This window comes from Tachypleus tridentatus, chromosome 13 (assembly GCF_004210375.1).
Source record: "Tachypleus tridentatus isolate NWPU-2018 chromosome 13, ASM421037v1, whole genome shotgun sequence".
NCBI classification, from domain to species: Eukaryota; Metazoa; Arthropoda; class Merostomata; order Xiphosura; family Limulidae; genus Tachypleus; species Tachypleus tridentatus.
The window spans coordinates 264354434-264372302 of record NC_134837.1 but is presented as its reverse complement, the minus strand read 5'-3'; the positions used below and the strand labels follow the sequence as shown (position 1 = coordinate 264372302).

The 17869-nt window shown below is 30.7% G+C and overlaps 1 protein-coding gene across 2 annotated transcripts; it reads left to right on the top strand.

Moving 5' to 3' along the window:
• The first annotated feature begins 477 nt into the window (after window positions 1-477).
• On the top strand, window positions 478-17762 carry LOC143241136 (ADP-ribosylation factor-like protein 6-interacting protein 1). Of its 2 annotated transcripts, XM_076484749.1 has the most exons (6): window positions 478-633; window positions 3341-3489; window positions 7850-7969; window positions 9703-9820; window positions 11681-11765; window positions 13241-17762. In XM_076484749.1, the coding sequence occupies exons 1-6, from the start codon at window positions 568-570 to the stop codon at window positions 13342-13344; spliced, it is 642 nt and encodes a 213-aa protein (XP_076340864.1). In that variant the 5' UTR covers window positions 478-567; the 3' UTR covers window positions 13345-17762. The 2 variants fall into 2 exon arrangements, with proteins under 2 accessions (XP_076340864.1, XP_076340865.1); XM_076484750.1 differs by lacking the exon at window positions 11681-11765 and having other exon boundaries at window positions 13241-13614.
• Window positions 17763-17869: the final 107 nt, after the last annotated feature.

The following is a 17869-nucleotide window of genomic DNA, read 5'->3' as shown; positions in this document are numbered from 1 at the left end:
AAAAAAAAACACAATACATTATGGTAATAAAATAATAAGTTAGCAAACAACGATTTATAAGCAGTGACTCATTTTTGAGGTCCCACACTACAAATGTCGATAGAACTTTGGTCTGTCTTTTTAGGTATTAAGTGTGAAATTATTATCATGGCCAGAATCAACATTAAGTTGCTAACTAAAGCCTCTCATTATGAAGAACGTGCGGAGATATTTTTGTAAATGATTCTTAAAGATAAATCTACAAAACCCGAAATACGTGGGGATGATCCATTAACAATGTGCTATTGCATAATTTCCATCAAATTAACTTATTACCAGAGAGATACGAGCGGTTTACCTAGACCTACAATGGTTGTAACTAGCCACGAATTACCTCAATTTCGAAATAGTAGATAAACATAAAATGCTGGTAGATTAGATTACTTCAGTTTTTTTTATAAATCTTTATTTAGTGTTTGTATGGAAAATGTGAGTTACTGAATTATGATTTTTATCAAATTAATAAAATAAATTATCACTTAGTTATTTGAACTATTGACCTGTACTTGTTAGTAGTCACAAGACAAGATGGCGGACGAAGTGGAAGGTAATGCCACAGATCAGACCAAACTATGTCGTAATTACAATGACCAGGTAAAAAGAAATAAGTATTTTATTATTATTTCACCAGTTACTACCTTCAAATAATATTATTATTTCTGGTCAAGTGTTATAATCATGTATAGCCTATCTCTTGCACCATATAAATTACAATGACATGTATAAGGCCCTTGGGCAGAAATGCCAAAGATACACTGTCACTGTTAATCATATTTGGTTATCGTTGAGGTACATAGTACAAATTACGTCATCAATAAGCCCTGTGGTTATTTTTAAGACTTTATCTTGTAGTTTTACTTTAAACTTAGTGCAGTACGAAGTATTGTAAAATGATACAATTACGGTTTTAGTGGCAGATAGTTTCTTGATAACGAGAAGCCCACTTGAAATAAAAACGTATATCAGAACGGCTGACTGGGTATTAACACTTTTATCGATATGCAGAAAATAACGTTTCGACCTTCCAAGGTTAACATAATTTTCTGCTTATAAAAGTGTTAATACCCATATCAGCCGTTCTGAGATACATTGATAAATATATGTAGTTTATAATTGTACTATTAGTATTAGTATTACTACCACAGTTGTATAGTAAATGCATACCTATGTGCTAATAATATTTTTACTTGCACTACTACTAAAGCTGTGGACTATATGTGATGCTTCAGATTGTTGTTATGATGACAGTTCATTAGTTTTAAGAGGTAAGTATGTCATTTTCTTAACGGTGAAAATGTTAAATTGATTGTTTGGTTAATTAAGTGAAATTTTATGATAAGAACACTCTAGGATATGACTTAAAAGGTTTTAAGTTTTCACTCATGATTAAATAATGTTTATCATCATTTCCTTGGTGTTACTTTGTTGTATGTTTGTTTAATGTTTTCTATAAATCCTACATGTTTACACATCAAGATTGGATTTGAAAATCTAACTTTTCTTAAAGAATGGCCATTTAAGATTCTTATTTTTAGAGTTGTGACAGTAGATGTTATGTCCTTGGGTTATTAAACATGTTAAAAGCTTCCAGTCACTAAAATTTTTTTGTTACTAAATCAGTGCTATGAGCTGTATACTACAATGTTTTTTTGTATTTAAAATGAGAACAAGCTGTCAAGGGTAGTAGTCCCTCAACCATCACCACCATCGAGAAGATGTACTTTTTAAACTTTTCAGTTGTGATAGTATTCATCTATTATAGATGTATGGATTTGTTTATTCATTCAATTCTTATGAATATTACAAAAATCAAGTCTGTGACTTTTGGAATATTGGACAGTCACTTTTGTTGCTTGTTAAATTTATTTTTTTTTAACTAGGCCATAGATATTTGCTCTTCCTTTCTCTTCACAGGATAAGTCAAATGGTTATTATTACAAATAATGATTTGTACAAGGGCAATTATGATAGTGTAGCCCCCAATGGCACAGTAGTATGTGGGCAGATTCACACTGCCAGAAACTGGGTTTCAATACCTGTGATGGAAAGAGTACAGGCAGCCCATTGTGTAATTCTAAACAACAATGACATTGTAATGAATCTTTTATTTTTTACGTAGAATAACTGAAGTGCTAATAAAAGTTTGGAAAGTGAATCAAAGAGCAAAAAATGTTATTAGTGAATAATAGGCACAATTAAGTACCAGTTAAATTACATGAGCTTCCTGATTACAGAAATTTTTGTAATTATGCTCTCATCTTGATCATGTTTAATTGACTGGTTTTTGTAACATTTACTTGTAATCCTAATTAATTGTATGATTGTTGGAGAGTTTCTATTAATGGATGGATTTGAGTGGCTCAATCTTAACAGCAAATAACTTTAGTTTGTTTTTTAATCATATTGGAAAGGGATATTAATGTAGATAATAACATGTTAAAATGTTGGAGAAACAAATCTGTTCATGTTTCACATTGCTACTAAAGCATAAGAGCATGTTAAAATGTTGGAGAAACAAATCTGTTCATGTTTCACATTGCTACTAAAGAATAAGAGCATGTTAAAATGTTGGAGAAACAAATTTGTTCATGTTTCACATTGCTACTAAAGCATATTAACATGTTAAAATGTTGGAGAAACAAATCTGTTCATGTTTCACATTGCTACTAAAGCATAATAACATGTTAAAATGTTGGAGAAACAAATCTGTTCATGTTTCACATTGCTACTAAAGCATAATAACATGTTAAAATGTTAGAAAAACAACCCTGTATTAGTGATAAACTAATTTACATGTGATAACAGTCACTATGACTAAGACTTAGTCATCCAGTGTCAATCAGTTTCTCTCGGTGTGAGAAGAGCTGATATTGACCATTGCAAGTCTCTGAACAGGACAAAAAGCTTGTGACTTTTCATACATTTTTGTTAATAAAATAATTTGATAAGAACTGTACAATAGGATGATATAATACATTTGTTAATGGATCGTTTATGTGGTTTTGTATCTTCTTTAACTAAAATGTCTGCATATTCTGCATAAGAGGTGGCTTAGACACCTGATTTAAGGCTGGCTATGGCTGTAAGTAATGCTATAGTTGATACCTGAAATCAACAGACCAAATGGTACAAAAAAGACCCTATTGACAAAACAAACACCACTTCATGTGAATGTTATTGATGCATTGTAACTCCTAAAATATCACTCGTAGCCATAACAAGTTTTTTATCTAATGCACATTTCAGTCTTATACCTGATTTGTAGTAAGTTATTACTGATGCATGGAATTTTCACCTTCAGGTGTCTGTTGATGAAGATGATCAAGTGAAAACCCTGAAGAACAATTTGGATGGATGGAAGAAAGTTTTGAATCCATTGTATTCTGTCCTGATGTGGGAGCAGCCTTACTATCCTATAATCCTTGTAGTCATTGTCACTGTTGAATTTATGTTAGTACACACCCATTTTATTACTACTTTTTACAGACTGTATCAATTTACTTTGAGTAAAAACATTTCTTGAATAATTTATATTAAAACAAAAATGCCTGGCGATGGTAAAATAATATCCAGAATGCTATAGGAAGTCAATAATAGAAGTTTCTTATTCAAAGCATTTTTTATTGAATTAATGTACATAGCTAACAAAATAGGTTTGGTTAGAAACAGTACAGGTGATTGAATACCAAACAACATACTCTTTACCAGTTGATGTAGGTGTGTAGAAATATAGGTTTAAACAGTACAGGTGATTGAATACCAAACAACATACTCTTTTAACAGTTGGTGTAGGTGTATAGAAATATAGGTTTAAACAGTACAGGTAATGGAATACCAAACAACATACTCTTTTAACAGTTGGTGTAGGTGTATAGAAATATAGGTTTAAACAGTATAGGTGATTGAATACCAAACACCATACTCTTTTAACAGTTGGTGTAGGTGTATAGAAATATAGGTTTAAACAGTATAGGTGATTGAATACCAAATAACATACTCTTTTAACAGTTGGTGTAGGTGTATAGAAATATAGGTTTAAACAGTATAGGTGATTGAATACCAAACACCATACTCTTTACTAGTTGGTGCAGGTGTATAGAAATATATACAAAACACATTTGTGAAGAAACACTAGTGTTGCTGTAAGGTGACCTTAAAACTATGAATATTGGAACACAGTAGTGTTAACAGCATTATTAAATATGATCTCTTGTCAGTTTCAACAACTGACTTCAGATGAGGCTAGACATGAAAGATATATTGTGTTTGTAACAAACCTAATAATTAGTTAGTGGATGATTAACCTTCAACACCCACACCTGCAGTTTCTAGTAATTTGACATAATAAGCAACATGAAGGTAAAACTGCAACTTGAAGATAAACACCATACAAGCTGATCAAGTAAGGGGCGTGGATCTTAGAAGTGTGACAACACGGTTATACTGGAAACTTGATCACAATGGATGTTCATATTGAAGAGGTAATATAAGTGAGCATCTCTTTATAATAACAAATAGATCATTACCATCTCAAACACTGAGATACTGAATAAGTTAAGGAAAGAAGAGGCAATGTTTACCCACAAATTTCCATACACCCACACCTTAAACTAAGAGTTTATTCTGTACTTGTTTGAAGATAAGATTTCTGGTTCTATGCATGTTTGTAGAATTAAGACAGGTAAAGATAAAACCTCTTTCTTCAGATTGTTTCTAAAGCTAATTAACTGATAATGTCGTCAAACTAAATATGTCGTGGTGTTTTTGTTCCAGCTTAAACTTATGCATTAAGAAAGTGGAGTTGAGTCCTAGACACTAAATATACGTTGAAAACAAAATAGTTACAACATTTCTGAGTAATGGAAGATTAAAACTGTAAGTATGTAAACTTACAGTTACATACTGTAACACCAAGCCAACATTCACAGCCAATTTAAAGATCTATTTAGTGATAGCACTTTATAGAGTCGCTCAGAAATACCTCTAATACAGTTTATTTAAAACAAGAAACCATAAATGGTGAACCTTATATACATGTTTTCAAAACTAATACTAGTTGTTGAATAATCTGGTTTATTTATATCTTTAGTTCCAAACCACTGCCAGTAATGGCAAACTTTGTCTTGAGTTACCAGGAAAAGTAACAGATATATAAGTATGTTTAAATGTAGTTTAAAATACGTTAAGAGTCTTTACCATACTGGAATATTGGGAACAAGTGGAGATGTTTCTTTTTTACAATATTTAGTCTCTGTTCATCAAAATGTCAAGTTTACTGTGAAGCATGAGAGTGACTCTAAGTTCTTTTTTGTTATACCAGCTCTTAGAAATCAGCATGGCTATTTTTTGTACTTCAAATCAAGTTTCTAAAGTTTATTTGCGATGGCTTTTATTCCTATAATGTGTAAAGAGAATTCTTGACTATCAAGATACTAATATTGCAAGTAACAGAAATGTCTTGCATACTATTAAAGTATCGTCTCAATACAACAGAATGGTGTAATTGATAATATGTTTGAGCTATTCACAAGTCTTAATGCCTCAAAATATTTGACTTTAGTGCAGCCATATATTTATCAACAATCACTTCAAGTAATTAACAAATTGTACATTATCATGAGTGTACCATATCTAGACTCAACACGTTTTCTAGTTAAATATTACAGCTGAGAATCTCTAGTTTTAGGGATAGAATTCTAAAACTGAAAAGATTGTTTTATATATATCTAAATGTGAGTGTGCAAAGAGGTTAATACTGTATCTCAGAATGACTGGTATGGGTATTAACACTTTCACTGAAAGTGTTAATACCCATACTAGCCATTCTGAGATACATTTTTTATTTCATGTGGGTTTCTCATCATCAAGAAAAAGGTTAAGTTCTACCATCATATAGATAAATACACATACAAAAAAAAACATGCAGAACAGGTGTAGGTTTCTTTAAGTGTTGCAAAGCATGTGATCTCTGTACGTATATGTTGAGGTTTTTAGATACGATTTTAAGTAGGAGAAAGTCCTCCAGTTGCAAAAGTCAGCTCTAATTCCTTGTAGGGCTAGCTATCCTTTAAACATCAAACTGTAAGTTGTTTTTTATAAAATGACTGCAAACTACTTGAACATGTTAAGCATGGGCTGTGTTTTCTGGGTTTTATGGTTTTGCAATAAAGACTTTGTTAATTAATGCTGTTAAACTATAATTATAATTTTTCTTAGTATTTACTCATGAGCTAATGTTGATTAACCAGCATTTTGTAGGAATGATAAAACATGTCACAATGTCTGTAGGTGTTGACATTATAATACATGTTACTTATGAAGTACATAATGCTCAAGGTATTACCCAGGATGTCAGATGGTTACACTCAACATGGTGAAGTCATCATTACTGAAACACTAGAAGAAATCTAATTAGTTTTAGTAACTTAATTATTGAAACACTAGAAAAAATATGATAGTTTTAGTAAAGCAGAATGCAAGATTAATTTTTTATCTCTGATTTACCTTTAGGAAATAGTTGGATTCATCTGATGTGTTCATGTTGGTAACCAGTGAATTCTGATAGTTTAAAGAGTCCACTCTTTATTTTCATGGCCAGGTGGTTTAGGCACTCGAATCATAATCCAAGGGTCACAGGTTCGAATCCCCATCACACCAAACTTGCTTATTCTTTCAGCCATGGGACATTATTATGTGATGGTCAATTTGACACTTTGTTGGTAAAAGAGTAACTCAAGAGTTGGCAGTGAGTGGTGATGATGAGCTGTAGTCTTACACTTTTAAATTAGGGACGGTTAGTACAGATTGACCTTGAGTAGCTTTACGGCTAGTACAGATTGACCTTGAGTAGCTTTACGGTTAGTACAGATTGACCTTGAGTAGCTTTACGGCTAGTACAGATTGACCTTGAGTAGCTTTACGGTTAGTACAGATTGACCTTGAGTAGCTTTATGGCTAGTACAGATTGACCTTGAGTAGCTTTAGGGTTAGTACAGATTGACCTTGAGTAGCTTTACGGTTAGTACAGATTGACCTTGAGTAGCTTTACGGTTAGTACAGATTGACCTTGAATAGCTTTACGGTTAGTACAGATTGACCTTGAGTAGCTTTACGGCTAGTACAGATTGACCTTGAGTAGCTTTACGGCTAGTACAGATTGCCCTTGAGTAGCTTTACGGTTAGTACAGATTGCCCTTTAGTAGCTTTACGGTTAGTACAGATTGACCTTGAGTAGCTTTACGGCTAGTACAGATTGACCTTGAGTAGCTTTACGGTTAGTACAGATTGACCTTGAGTAGCTTTACGGCTAGTACAGATTGACCTTGAGTAGCTTTAGGGTTAGTACAGATTGACCTTGAGTAGCTTTACGGTTAGTACAGATTGACCTTGAGTAGCTTTACGGCTAGTACAGATTGCCCTTGAGTAGCTTTACGGTTAGTACAGATTGCCCTTGAGTAGCTTTGTGTGAATTCAAAAAACAAACAAACATTCTTTCTATTTTTGTATGAGGTTGCTGTGGCAGTATATGTTATTGTAACATCTCTCCATGGCAGACACAGCAGATAGTCCAATATTACTTTGCTGTAAAAAATCCCAATTTTCTAACACAAGTAATTGAAGATGGTAGCAGGAAACTTGCATGTGTTAGTTAGAAGTTTCTTCTTGATTTCTATAAAAGAACATTTTTTCTTAAACGTTTGAAAAGTAACTTTAAAATATTGGGAAATTTAACAATAATTTTAAATTTAAAAAATCAATTTGGTGTCAGGACATAAAACATTTTCTAATGTTTTGTTATTTTTACTTTCAGCCTTCTATGGTATTTTGAACCATCACTTCTTACCACATTATCACTGCTAGGAGTTAGTGCATGTGTATTAGATTATGCTGTTCCCATCATAAGTGTCAAATGCTTTGATAGCATTAAATGGTAAGTCAGAATTATTAAAGAAAGAAAACATTGTCTTATTACTAAAACTGAATGTTCGTTTTGTCTTTATCATCTGATCACCAACATCATAAATTGTGTTTTCTTTTTAAAGAACATGACTTTGTTTTGATCTGAGAATGTGAAAAATGTATTGTCCATGCCTAAACCTGTTACATTCTATTAAATAAAGTTGTATTTTCTTGTTTAAACAGCTAGAAAGTGTTTATAATAATGGTATATTTATCAGGTTTGGAGATTCACAGTTGCAGTCTTTGTATGTTGTTAAATATACTTAGATTCAGTTACAAGTATGTGTGTGTACACGTATGTATGTATACAACAGTGAAATATTTTCACATCATGTTTGTTCTTTAGTACGGGCTGTTTTAATATTTCTTCACAATTTATGTTTCTCTAATTGTAGTTTTTTGTCATTGTTGGTAAACTTTAAACTAATGTGAAGAATTATGTGGGTAAAGACTGAATAAATCAATAAAACACACGTGTGAATTTGTAACAAACGTGTTGTTTTTATATCTCGTCCTCAAATCTCGAATATCTTAATGTGTTTGTGAACTTAAATAAACCATAATTTAGAGTTGATAAAATATGTTAGTGTCATACAGATTGTCCAGAACTGTAAAGAATCTTCAATTGGTTTTAATCAGATGCCAGGCAGGAATCAGAATCAGTAAATAATTGATGAGACATTACTTGAGTTTTCAGCTTTGTTTTGACATTTTACTGTAAATTTATTTTATAGACTATAATTGAGGAAAACATGCTATTAACTAAGTTGTGTACAAAAAGTGAAATGTAAAATAAACAGGTTAGATGATGGTTGTGTTGAAAGTAATATCTTTACATAATTTTTGAAGAAATTGAAATTTTATCTTCCTTTTGAATTTGGTATTTTTAATAACAGATTGTTTGTTGTGTGTTTTTTAGTTTAAATAATTAGTTTAAGAATACTTCAGATTCTTGTACATAACATTGTCTGTGCTTGAAGCTATTTATTAAACACAACTATGTAACACAACTTTTAGACTTTTGGTTGTGAAAACAATGAATGCAGGCTAATATTAATGAAGTTAAAGTTTGTGTACTTTCATTAAACCTTGGTATCCTGTCCATTCTCACATGAGAAATTATCTATCCCAGGTCCCTTAAATTCAGATAAACATGTACAATGATCACTTGTATATAAATACTGATCACTATGAAGTGAAGATTTAAGGAGCAAACATATTGGTTTTTATTAATTAGAACAAAATGTTAGAAGTAGGAAAGCTTGAAGTATCGATACAGAACCACCTTTATGTAAGAAGTTACTGTGCAGATGTCCAAAACTGTTAATCTTTGCTGAATGTTTTTGTTGAGTTTTAAAACTGTTTAATTACTTGTGTATATTCTCTTGTTCGGTAAATGTTCCAATTCAAGGTCTACAATGTTTACATGGGATGTAAACTTTTTACACAATTAGGACCATTTTTTAAATCAGTATTGTCACATGTTTTTAATATAAGTGTAAACATAGTAGTGTATTGTGTGGCATTAGTATATCTTATTGGCCTTTTACAATAAAATTTGTCAAAAAGCACTTGTGCAAATTGTTTTACTAAAGTGAACCTATTATGTTGGTTTTCTGAGACAAATGAGGATGATAAGTAGATATTTGGTCTTGAGTTATGTACATACATGAAATTTTAAAATTGATACATCTCACTCTGCAGGACAGATGTGCAAGAAAGAAAGTTTGAAGGAATATGCAAGTTGATGATCTCAGTAAAGAAACAGGCTTGCGACTTTTGGATCTCCATTATTCAGTTACGAGACACAAAACCCGTACTTGTAAGTGTGAACTATTTACTGTTCTTCCTCTCTATACTTAAATCATTGTGTAGCTGTCAAATTTTGTTTGTGTGTTTTCCTTGCCATCCTGTAATGGCAGACTGCATTAAACCTCCTGAAGCACACATGCAATATCTGATATGTTAGTTTTTATCTTCATGTGGATTATCTGAGACATAACCCACATTTATTATAATCTTATTATAATGGAACTTGTAATGTATACATCCAAAAATGATTTGGGATACTACTACACTGATTATCACCAATCACACTTTGGTAATATTTTTATAACTAGACAGTATTTTTATAGCTGAAAAATAAATAAAACTGTTGAAAGTTCCACAGAAATGATGTTTCAGATTCAACCAATAACAGTTACAAACACAAATTAGTAACTTTCAAATATAAAACAACTAAAAACAAACTTAAAATATTGTTTTACTTTAGTGAAAATCTCATGAGTGTTGGAACAGACAGAATAAGACATTCATTGATAAATGTGTCAACAAAGAAATATTCAATAAAACCTACTCTGATGTAATGTTGTAATGATAACTCGTTTCTAAACTAAAATTTTAATGAAATCATTTCTCTCATGGATGGTGAACATTATCGAATCTCAAGCATGAGTACGTGGTTGTAGAACTGTCAGACAATTCCAGAAAAAAATCACAGGCCCAGTAACCTACCCAAAGGATGGGTATTTCTGCTGGTACTTTCTGATCATATTAACTGATAAAACATTTTTTTTCATAACCCACATGCTTAATATTTTCTAACAATATTAATTAGTGAAATCCCTTTTTGTATAACATACATGTTTCCCCCAGTGGCACAACAATATGTTTCTGGACTTTCAGTGCTAGAAACTGTGTTTCAATACCACTGGTGGGCAGAGCACAAATTGGCCTTTATGTAGCTTTGTGCATAATTACAAACACGTTTATAATATTTGTTTCACATGCTGAGACACTTTCCATTGATAAGAGTGGTAAGTTATGACTAATATTTTCATTATAAAAAGTTGTAACTTTTTAATGAATTCAAACCAAAACCACAACATTCACGTTGATTTGAATTCTGATATTTTAAAAATACTTTTCTTGTAATTTGACATGGTTGGATGGGTTTTAGAAAATATTCATATTATTACTTTGGGTTTATTAGTGTTTTTATAAAGTTTTAATGACTGTCAAAATGGTTTGTTAAAATGTATCTTTTTAACATGATAATTGTATTATTGGTATGTTATAGTGATTAGGCAGGTTTTGTTTTTGTCAAACATTTGTTCGTGGTGTATTATATTTTCAGTGATCTGGCATGCATTACTGTAGTGAATTTTTGTAATTCCTAGTTAACGATGTTTAATGTACCTTAAAAGTCATATGTCAGTTTTATTTCTCTTGTATCTTCCCTTATAAGACATATAGAAGAATATAGGTGTATACCATTTATCAAAATTACCTATATTCTTAAAATATTATCTTCAAACAAAACCAAATGACTTGTTTTGTAATGAATTTTTACATTTTAAGAGTAAATGTTTTGAAAATTTGAGAACCCAAAAAGATATGATGTTAACAATAAGGGATAAAAATGAGCTACAATCTTAAGTTGTTGAAAACAATTGTATCATTCCTATCCTCACATTTTATTATTGTTTTGATAATTCAAACCTGTGATATGACTGCAAGCAGTTTTTGTATATTAACTTATGAATTTATTTGTGGTTAACCAATATAGTTGTTTCTTTAAGCTCACTGTATTACTATTGTTGTTGTTCTAAAATTGAAGAATAACTGTGTAGTTATCACATAAAAGAATTTCTAATTGTAATGGTTATTTGTACGTTTACAGTATTTTGTTAGCATCATGTCTCTCTTACTACTTGTGGCATGGATTGGCAATATGGTAAACAACCTGCTGCTTACTTATTTCCTTGGTAAGTTATGTGTACTAGTGGAAAGCTTGTTATGAACCAGTTGATACTTATTGTTCTGTCATTCGATAATTTTTTATTGTATTGAAAAACATTGTTGGGATCATCCTTTATGTGCAGCGTGATCTGTAGTTCTTGTTTAAACATTAATTTTGTGGTTTTACGTATTTAGGCTGGTGGATATATTAATGCTTGCATTTGTGTATAACTAAGACTTCAGTATACACACACTAATGTTCGCATCTGTGTGGAATTAAGATTGGATATATATATATATACATATATATATAAAATAAATTTTAAGTCATAAACAAAACACATTAACATGAAACAAAATATGCTGCATATATTTGAAAAGGATTCTAAGTTTTTTGTTGTTCTTTTAAGCTACAACTTGGGATTATAAAATGCATCCTAAGTTTTGGAGGTGACTGAATAAGTAGGGCCCACATTGTGGTGGAGGTACACCATCTATCAGTCTTAACCTCCAATTTGCTAGTCTTGCATAAAAAAAATTAGAAATTAGGAGAGCAAGATATGGGTGCTCAAGCCCACGATGTCCCACATCTACATCAACCTTCACTACCTGCAGACGGTTGTTTATATGTCATCTAGTTAAGGCTATTATATTTCATAAAGTTTGAACAATGCAATGGAAGGTGCAACATAGTCAGTAACCATTCACATACATTGAATAAAATGTGTTAATGTGTTATGTTTATTATGGCTTAAAAATGTATGGTTATATTTATTCAGAGGTTAGTATTTGCTGTTTTTAATACAATTCTGCCTCATCATTTTGTTTATTCATTTAACTTCATTTGGATATAATTATTAAATATATATATATATATATGTGTGTGTGTGTGTGTGTGTGTGTGTAGTTGTGTTTGCATCTGTGTAGAACTAAGACTTGGGTATATAAACAGCACTATACAAATATGTTAGGAAAAATCAAAAATTAGATTCCAAGTTACTTCAGTGGAAGGTACATCAGAGGTAAAACATCAAAATGTTATTAATCTTCAGATTTAGTAGAACGCAAGCTCAGTGGGAGTGCTCAAATTTATCAAACAGTTAATATTTTGTGTCTCCCTTTTTTCTTTAATAATTGTAGACAATCCCTCAGCTATGATTGCCACATATTTAATCAAAATGTCATTTGGTATTATACTCCAGATTTCTCTAATACACCCCCATAAAGTTTCTTTGGAAGTAACTTTTGATTTGTCAAGTTTTTGATCTATCAAATCTTAGATTTGTTCAATTAGGTTGAGATCAGGGCTCTGTGGGGACCATTGTTGTAGAACTAGTATTGGTCGTGTGTTTATTTGTATATATAATATTTCCATCATTGTAGAACTAGGATTGGTCACGTGTTTCTGTTTATGTATATGTAACGTTTCCATCATTGTAAAATGAGGATTGGTCCAACGTGTTTCTGTTTATGTTTATATATAACGTTTCCATTGTTGTAGAACTAGGATTGGTCATGCTGCCAGGCCTGAAGTATCAAGGAATTCTTCAGAACTGCATCAACCAAGTTAAAAGTAAACTGGGACAGAAAATGAAGGACAACTAAGTGTTGTATCCAACAGTCTTGCCGCTCATGGTTTATATATTTAGTCATTGTTTATCTTTTTGTTATTCAGATGTTGATGCTAACATTTGTTTAAAGCTTCTTTAAGGAAAAATATTTGAAATAATTATATGAAGTTTAATAGTGAAATGTTTGTCCAGATTTTATTATTTTAAAATCTATTTTCAAAACTTTTGCTGAAGGTAAATGGAGACTTCACATTTATGTAGAATACTGCACTTTTTTATAAAACAGTTTAACATGTGCAGTTCTGACATTTCAGAAACTGCAGTAAATAGTTTCCAGTGTTGCTCGTAACTATTTGAGAACTAACACTTGTTTGTTTCGAACAGAAACTGTTGTAAACAACAACATGATATTGGGACAAAAAACACACCAGCCAACTAACATTACGTGTATAATTAGGTAGGAGCTGTTGCACAATTTCATTAGCTGATACTACCTAGCTTGCATGACCTAAGTGGTGCAGTGCACATACATCACATGTTTCATTAATCTCGCACTTGTTTTTTAGGGTTAGCTTTTAATACAATTTATACATATTTAATCCATATAAACAAATTTGTATTTACTGTGCACACACATATTTACTTAAGTATGTATCTTGCAATGAATGCAGAAGTTGGCACAGAATTGAATATTAGCAGTAGTGTTGTATTGTGAGAGTTTCCAGTTCTAAAGATAACTTGAGTCCTGTATTAGGACGTTTGACTTATTTTATTTAGGTTAAATAAAATCATTTTTTGTCAGCTTGTGATCAAACTAGCTGTATTTCAGAGGATAACTATTCTAGTGGACTCATATAGTGTAGGTCAAACAGAACATAAATGTTGTGATTTCATTTTAGTCTTTCATTGAAAGTTTGTTAAATACTTTCTGTTATTCAGAGTGATAGATATTTTACCAGTTACTAACAGAGTAGACAACTCAAATGATTATATTGTGGGACTACCTCACAGATCTTAATGGCATCAGTAACTGGTGAAGGATTATAGAGTGCTGCCATCTTAAAGCAATTGAATTTTAACCTTTATTTTTGTTACTGATTGATGGAATTTCTCATTAAATTTATGGGAGGAAGTACACCATTTAGGTCCTGAAATAACGTGTATTAGTTCGTATGGCTGGTATAAAAATAAATAGTTTACTGAATGTAGTTTGAAATATATTTCTTCACCAGCCAGACCTCAAAAATGGTAAATATTAAATAATGAAGACAAAATTAAGTATAATATTTTACCATTCTACTTGTAGTGTGGGTGTAATTCTGTCAGGTTTAATTACAGTAATGTTAAAGTAATGCATATTTATGGAGTAATGTATAAAAGCATGCAATTGAAGTTTTTCTGAACAAGCTCTCTGAGGACTTAATAAAACACTACAAATTGGGTTTCAATACCCATTGTAGCCACTGTTGTCTTGTTCTTAATAGCAAATAAGCAGTTCTGATGTCAGTTATCACAAACATTACACGACAGATTACCCCTTCTGATGTCAGTTATCACAAACATTACACGACAGATTACCCGTTTTACTGTCAGTTATCACAAACATTATACGACAGATTACCCCTTTTACTGTCAGTTATCACAAACATTACACGATAGATTACCTCTTTGTTAAGTAATGAGACTTGTACACTGTACCAGGGAAACTGAATGGAATGAAGACTTGTGTCCAGTTTTTTTTATGTTTGATAGATTGCCTAACTGTTGTTTTTTGGTAATAGTAAGTTAATTTTTTATACAAAGTTGGAATAATGATGTTTCACAAAGTACAAATTAATTTGAATTGTTAACATACATTAAAATATCACCTTTAACACAATCAGAATCTGAGATATAAATAGTTCTATGTATAAGTTACACTTCAACATAACTGTAATAGTGTAGATAAGTAGTCCTAGGTATAAGATACAGTTTAAAATAACTCCAATAATTTAGATAAGTAGTCCTAGGTATAAGATACAGTTTAAAATAACTCCAATAATTTAGATAAGTAGTCCTAGGTATAAGATACAGTTTAAAATAACTCCAATAATTTAGATAAGTAGTCCTAGGTATAAGATACAGTTTAAAATAACTCCAATAATTTAGATAAGTAGTCCTAGGTATAAGATACAGTTTAAAATAACTCCAATAATTTAGATAAGTAGTCCTAGGTATAAGATACAGTTTAACATAACTCCAATAATTTAGATAAGTAGTCCTAGGTATAAGATACAGTTTAAAATAACTCCAATAATTTAGATAAGTAGTCCTAGGTATAAGATACAGTTTAAAATAACTCCAATAATTTAGATAAGTAGTCCTAGGTATAAGATACAGTTTTTCAGTGCTGGAGAATATTTGTTTATTTGAGGAATTATGAGAACTATATGTTCCATGTGCCATTTAAGGGTTATCAATACTTATGTACAGGATGCTGGAGAATGCGGAACTTTGAAAGTATATGTAACTTGTGAAGCCACCTCTGTAAGCTTGTGCCTGTTGATGTAAGAGCATGAATCTCATAATCCATGTAATAGTTGTGATTATAAATTCTCTTCATAAAACTGAAATATGTATTTGTAGAAATAAATATGTGGTTAAATGTTTTCTGTCTTTTTGTAAACCTTCAAATTTTTTTTTTTTTTTTAGTCTTGCAAAAATTCACTGTAAATATTGTTTAATTAAGCCATGATTTGTTTAGTATATGAGCAAGGTACATTTTGAATGATCAGATTTTGATCATGCTCTATAATTAATAACACAAAACAGTTGATTAATAATAATAATAAAAACCTACTGTTTATTTATATATATATATATATCCAGAAGAAGTGTAGATTACATCACTACTTCATGTTACTTCAAATAAATTTATTTTAAAATTAGACTGAACAGATGATGTAAATGTGTTATTTTTGTGTGGATAAAATGGAAGGATTGTCTGTGTACTGGAATTGATATTATAGTAATAATTATGTTTCATTAAAATGTATTATTTGTTACTTTTTAATTAGTCTGTGGTAAATCTGCAAAGTATGATTATAACTTACATTCCAGGTTGAATAATTCCTTTAAGTGTAATAATTGTGTTGGATTTTGTGCAATAAAACAAAATATATTTAATAATTGAAATCTAGAAGAGATGAAAGATAGATCAGTTCTGCTACTCCAAGAAATCTTGGAGTACTCACTGTGACAAGCACATGAGCTCAACTGTGTGCAGCATAAAATTCAGATTAGTTTTGAAGTCTTGTGTTACCTCAGATAAAGGATTTGGTTCCTAAAGATGTCATACACATACCCAGAACATACAGGTATCAGTGGGTACAAACCTGAACAGTAATACATCTTATAAACTCAGTTTATTGTATGTTCAGTCTTTGTTATTGAAAGTGAGAACCTTTGATTGTACAGAACTTGGCATTTTCTGTGTAAACTTTTAATCTGTTTCATTGTGAATGATTTTCACAGATTATAAATAATGTTCCACAGTGTTTATATTTCCACTCTACTTTCTAGTAGAAGAACATTAGAAGTGATTTAAATTTAATGAACCAGATATATCATACAGTTTCAGAGAAATTTGATCAAATTTAGTTATGACACACTGTTAAGTATGCAATTATATTAGATGAATTGTTTTTAATGTGTGTTTTTTTAGTCATTTTATTGTGAGTTAAAAGTACATAATTGAAAATGTCATGTTCTGCAAACAGTTTTCCAAATTTTCCTTCATAATGATATATTCACAGTGGCATATCTGTGTAGCTCTTATCTGATTATGATGTTTGGAAAGAGCTATTTTTGTGATACCATTAAATGTTGAACTTTAAATTTGTTACAGTAGCTGTTTTTCTGAATATTCTTTGACATTTGAAACAATTTTAAACTTTATAGGTAAGTTTGAACATGTGAACTGATGCCTGAAAACATTAAGAAGTTAAGAAAAGGTTATGTAACTACCTTCTAAGAGGCAAAATCATATGTTAAATATTTTGTCTTTCATGAAAGTAATTTTAAGTATATACAATAATTATATGAATGCAGTTATTTTCAACATCTGCTGGCCTTTTTTTTAAATATTTGAATAAGAAGTAATTTTTTTATATTTGTTGGACATTGTAAAATGAGTAATTCATTGTCTTGAAGTATATAATATTATCTATTTCAATGAAAATTCATCATTTATATATTACTGTAGAATATTCAGTGGACTTGATTTAATAATAATATATATGAATGTATAACAGTATTATTCCAAGTGTTGATTTATCTCTACTGAAATGTACAAGTTATTTGATGTCATAGACTTAGTTTATTAGTAATGTCCATTTTCATGTTTCAAGGGTAGTTTTATGCTTAATGCATTATGTGAAAATAAATGAAAATAAAATATCTATTTGGATGTCATATACTTGTACTTCACTCATTAACTGTTAGTGTTAATGTCAAAATGTCTGTTTAGATGTCGTACTTCACTCATTACATGTTAAGTGTTGATGTCAAAATGTATGTTT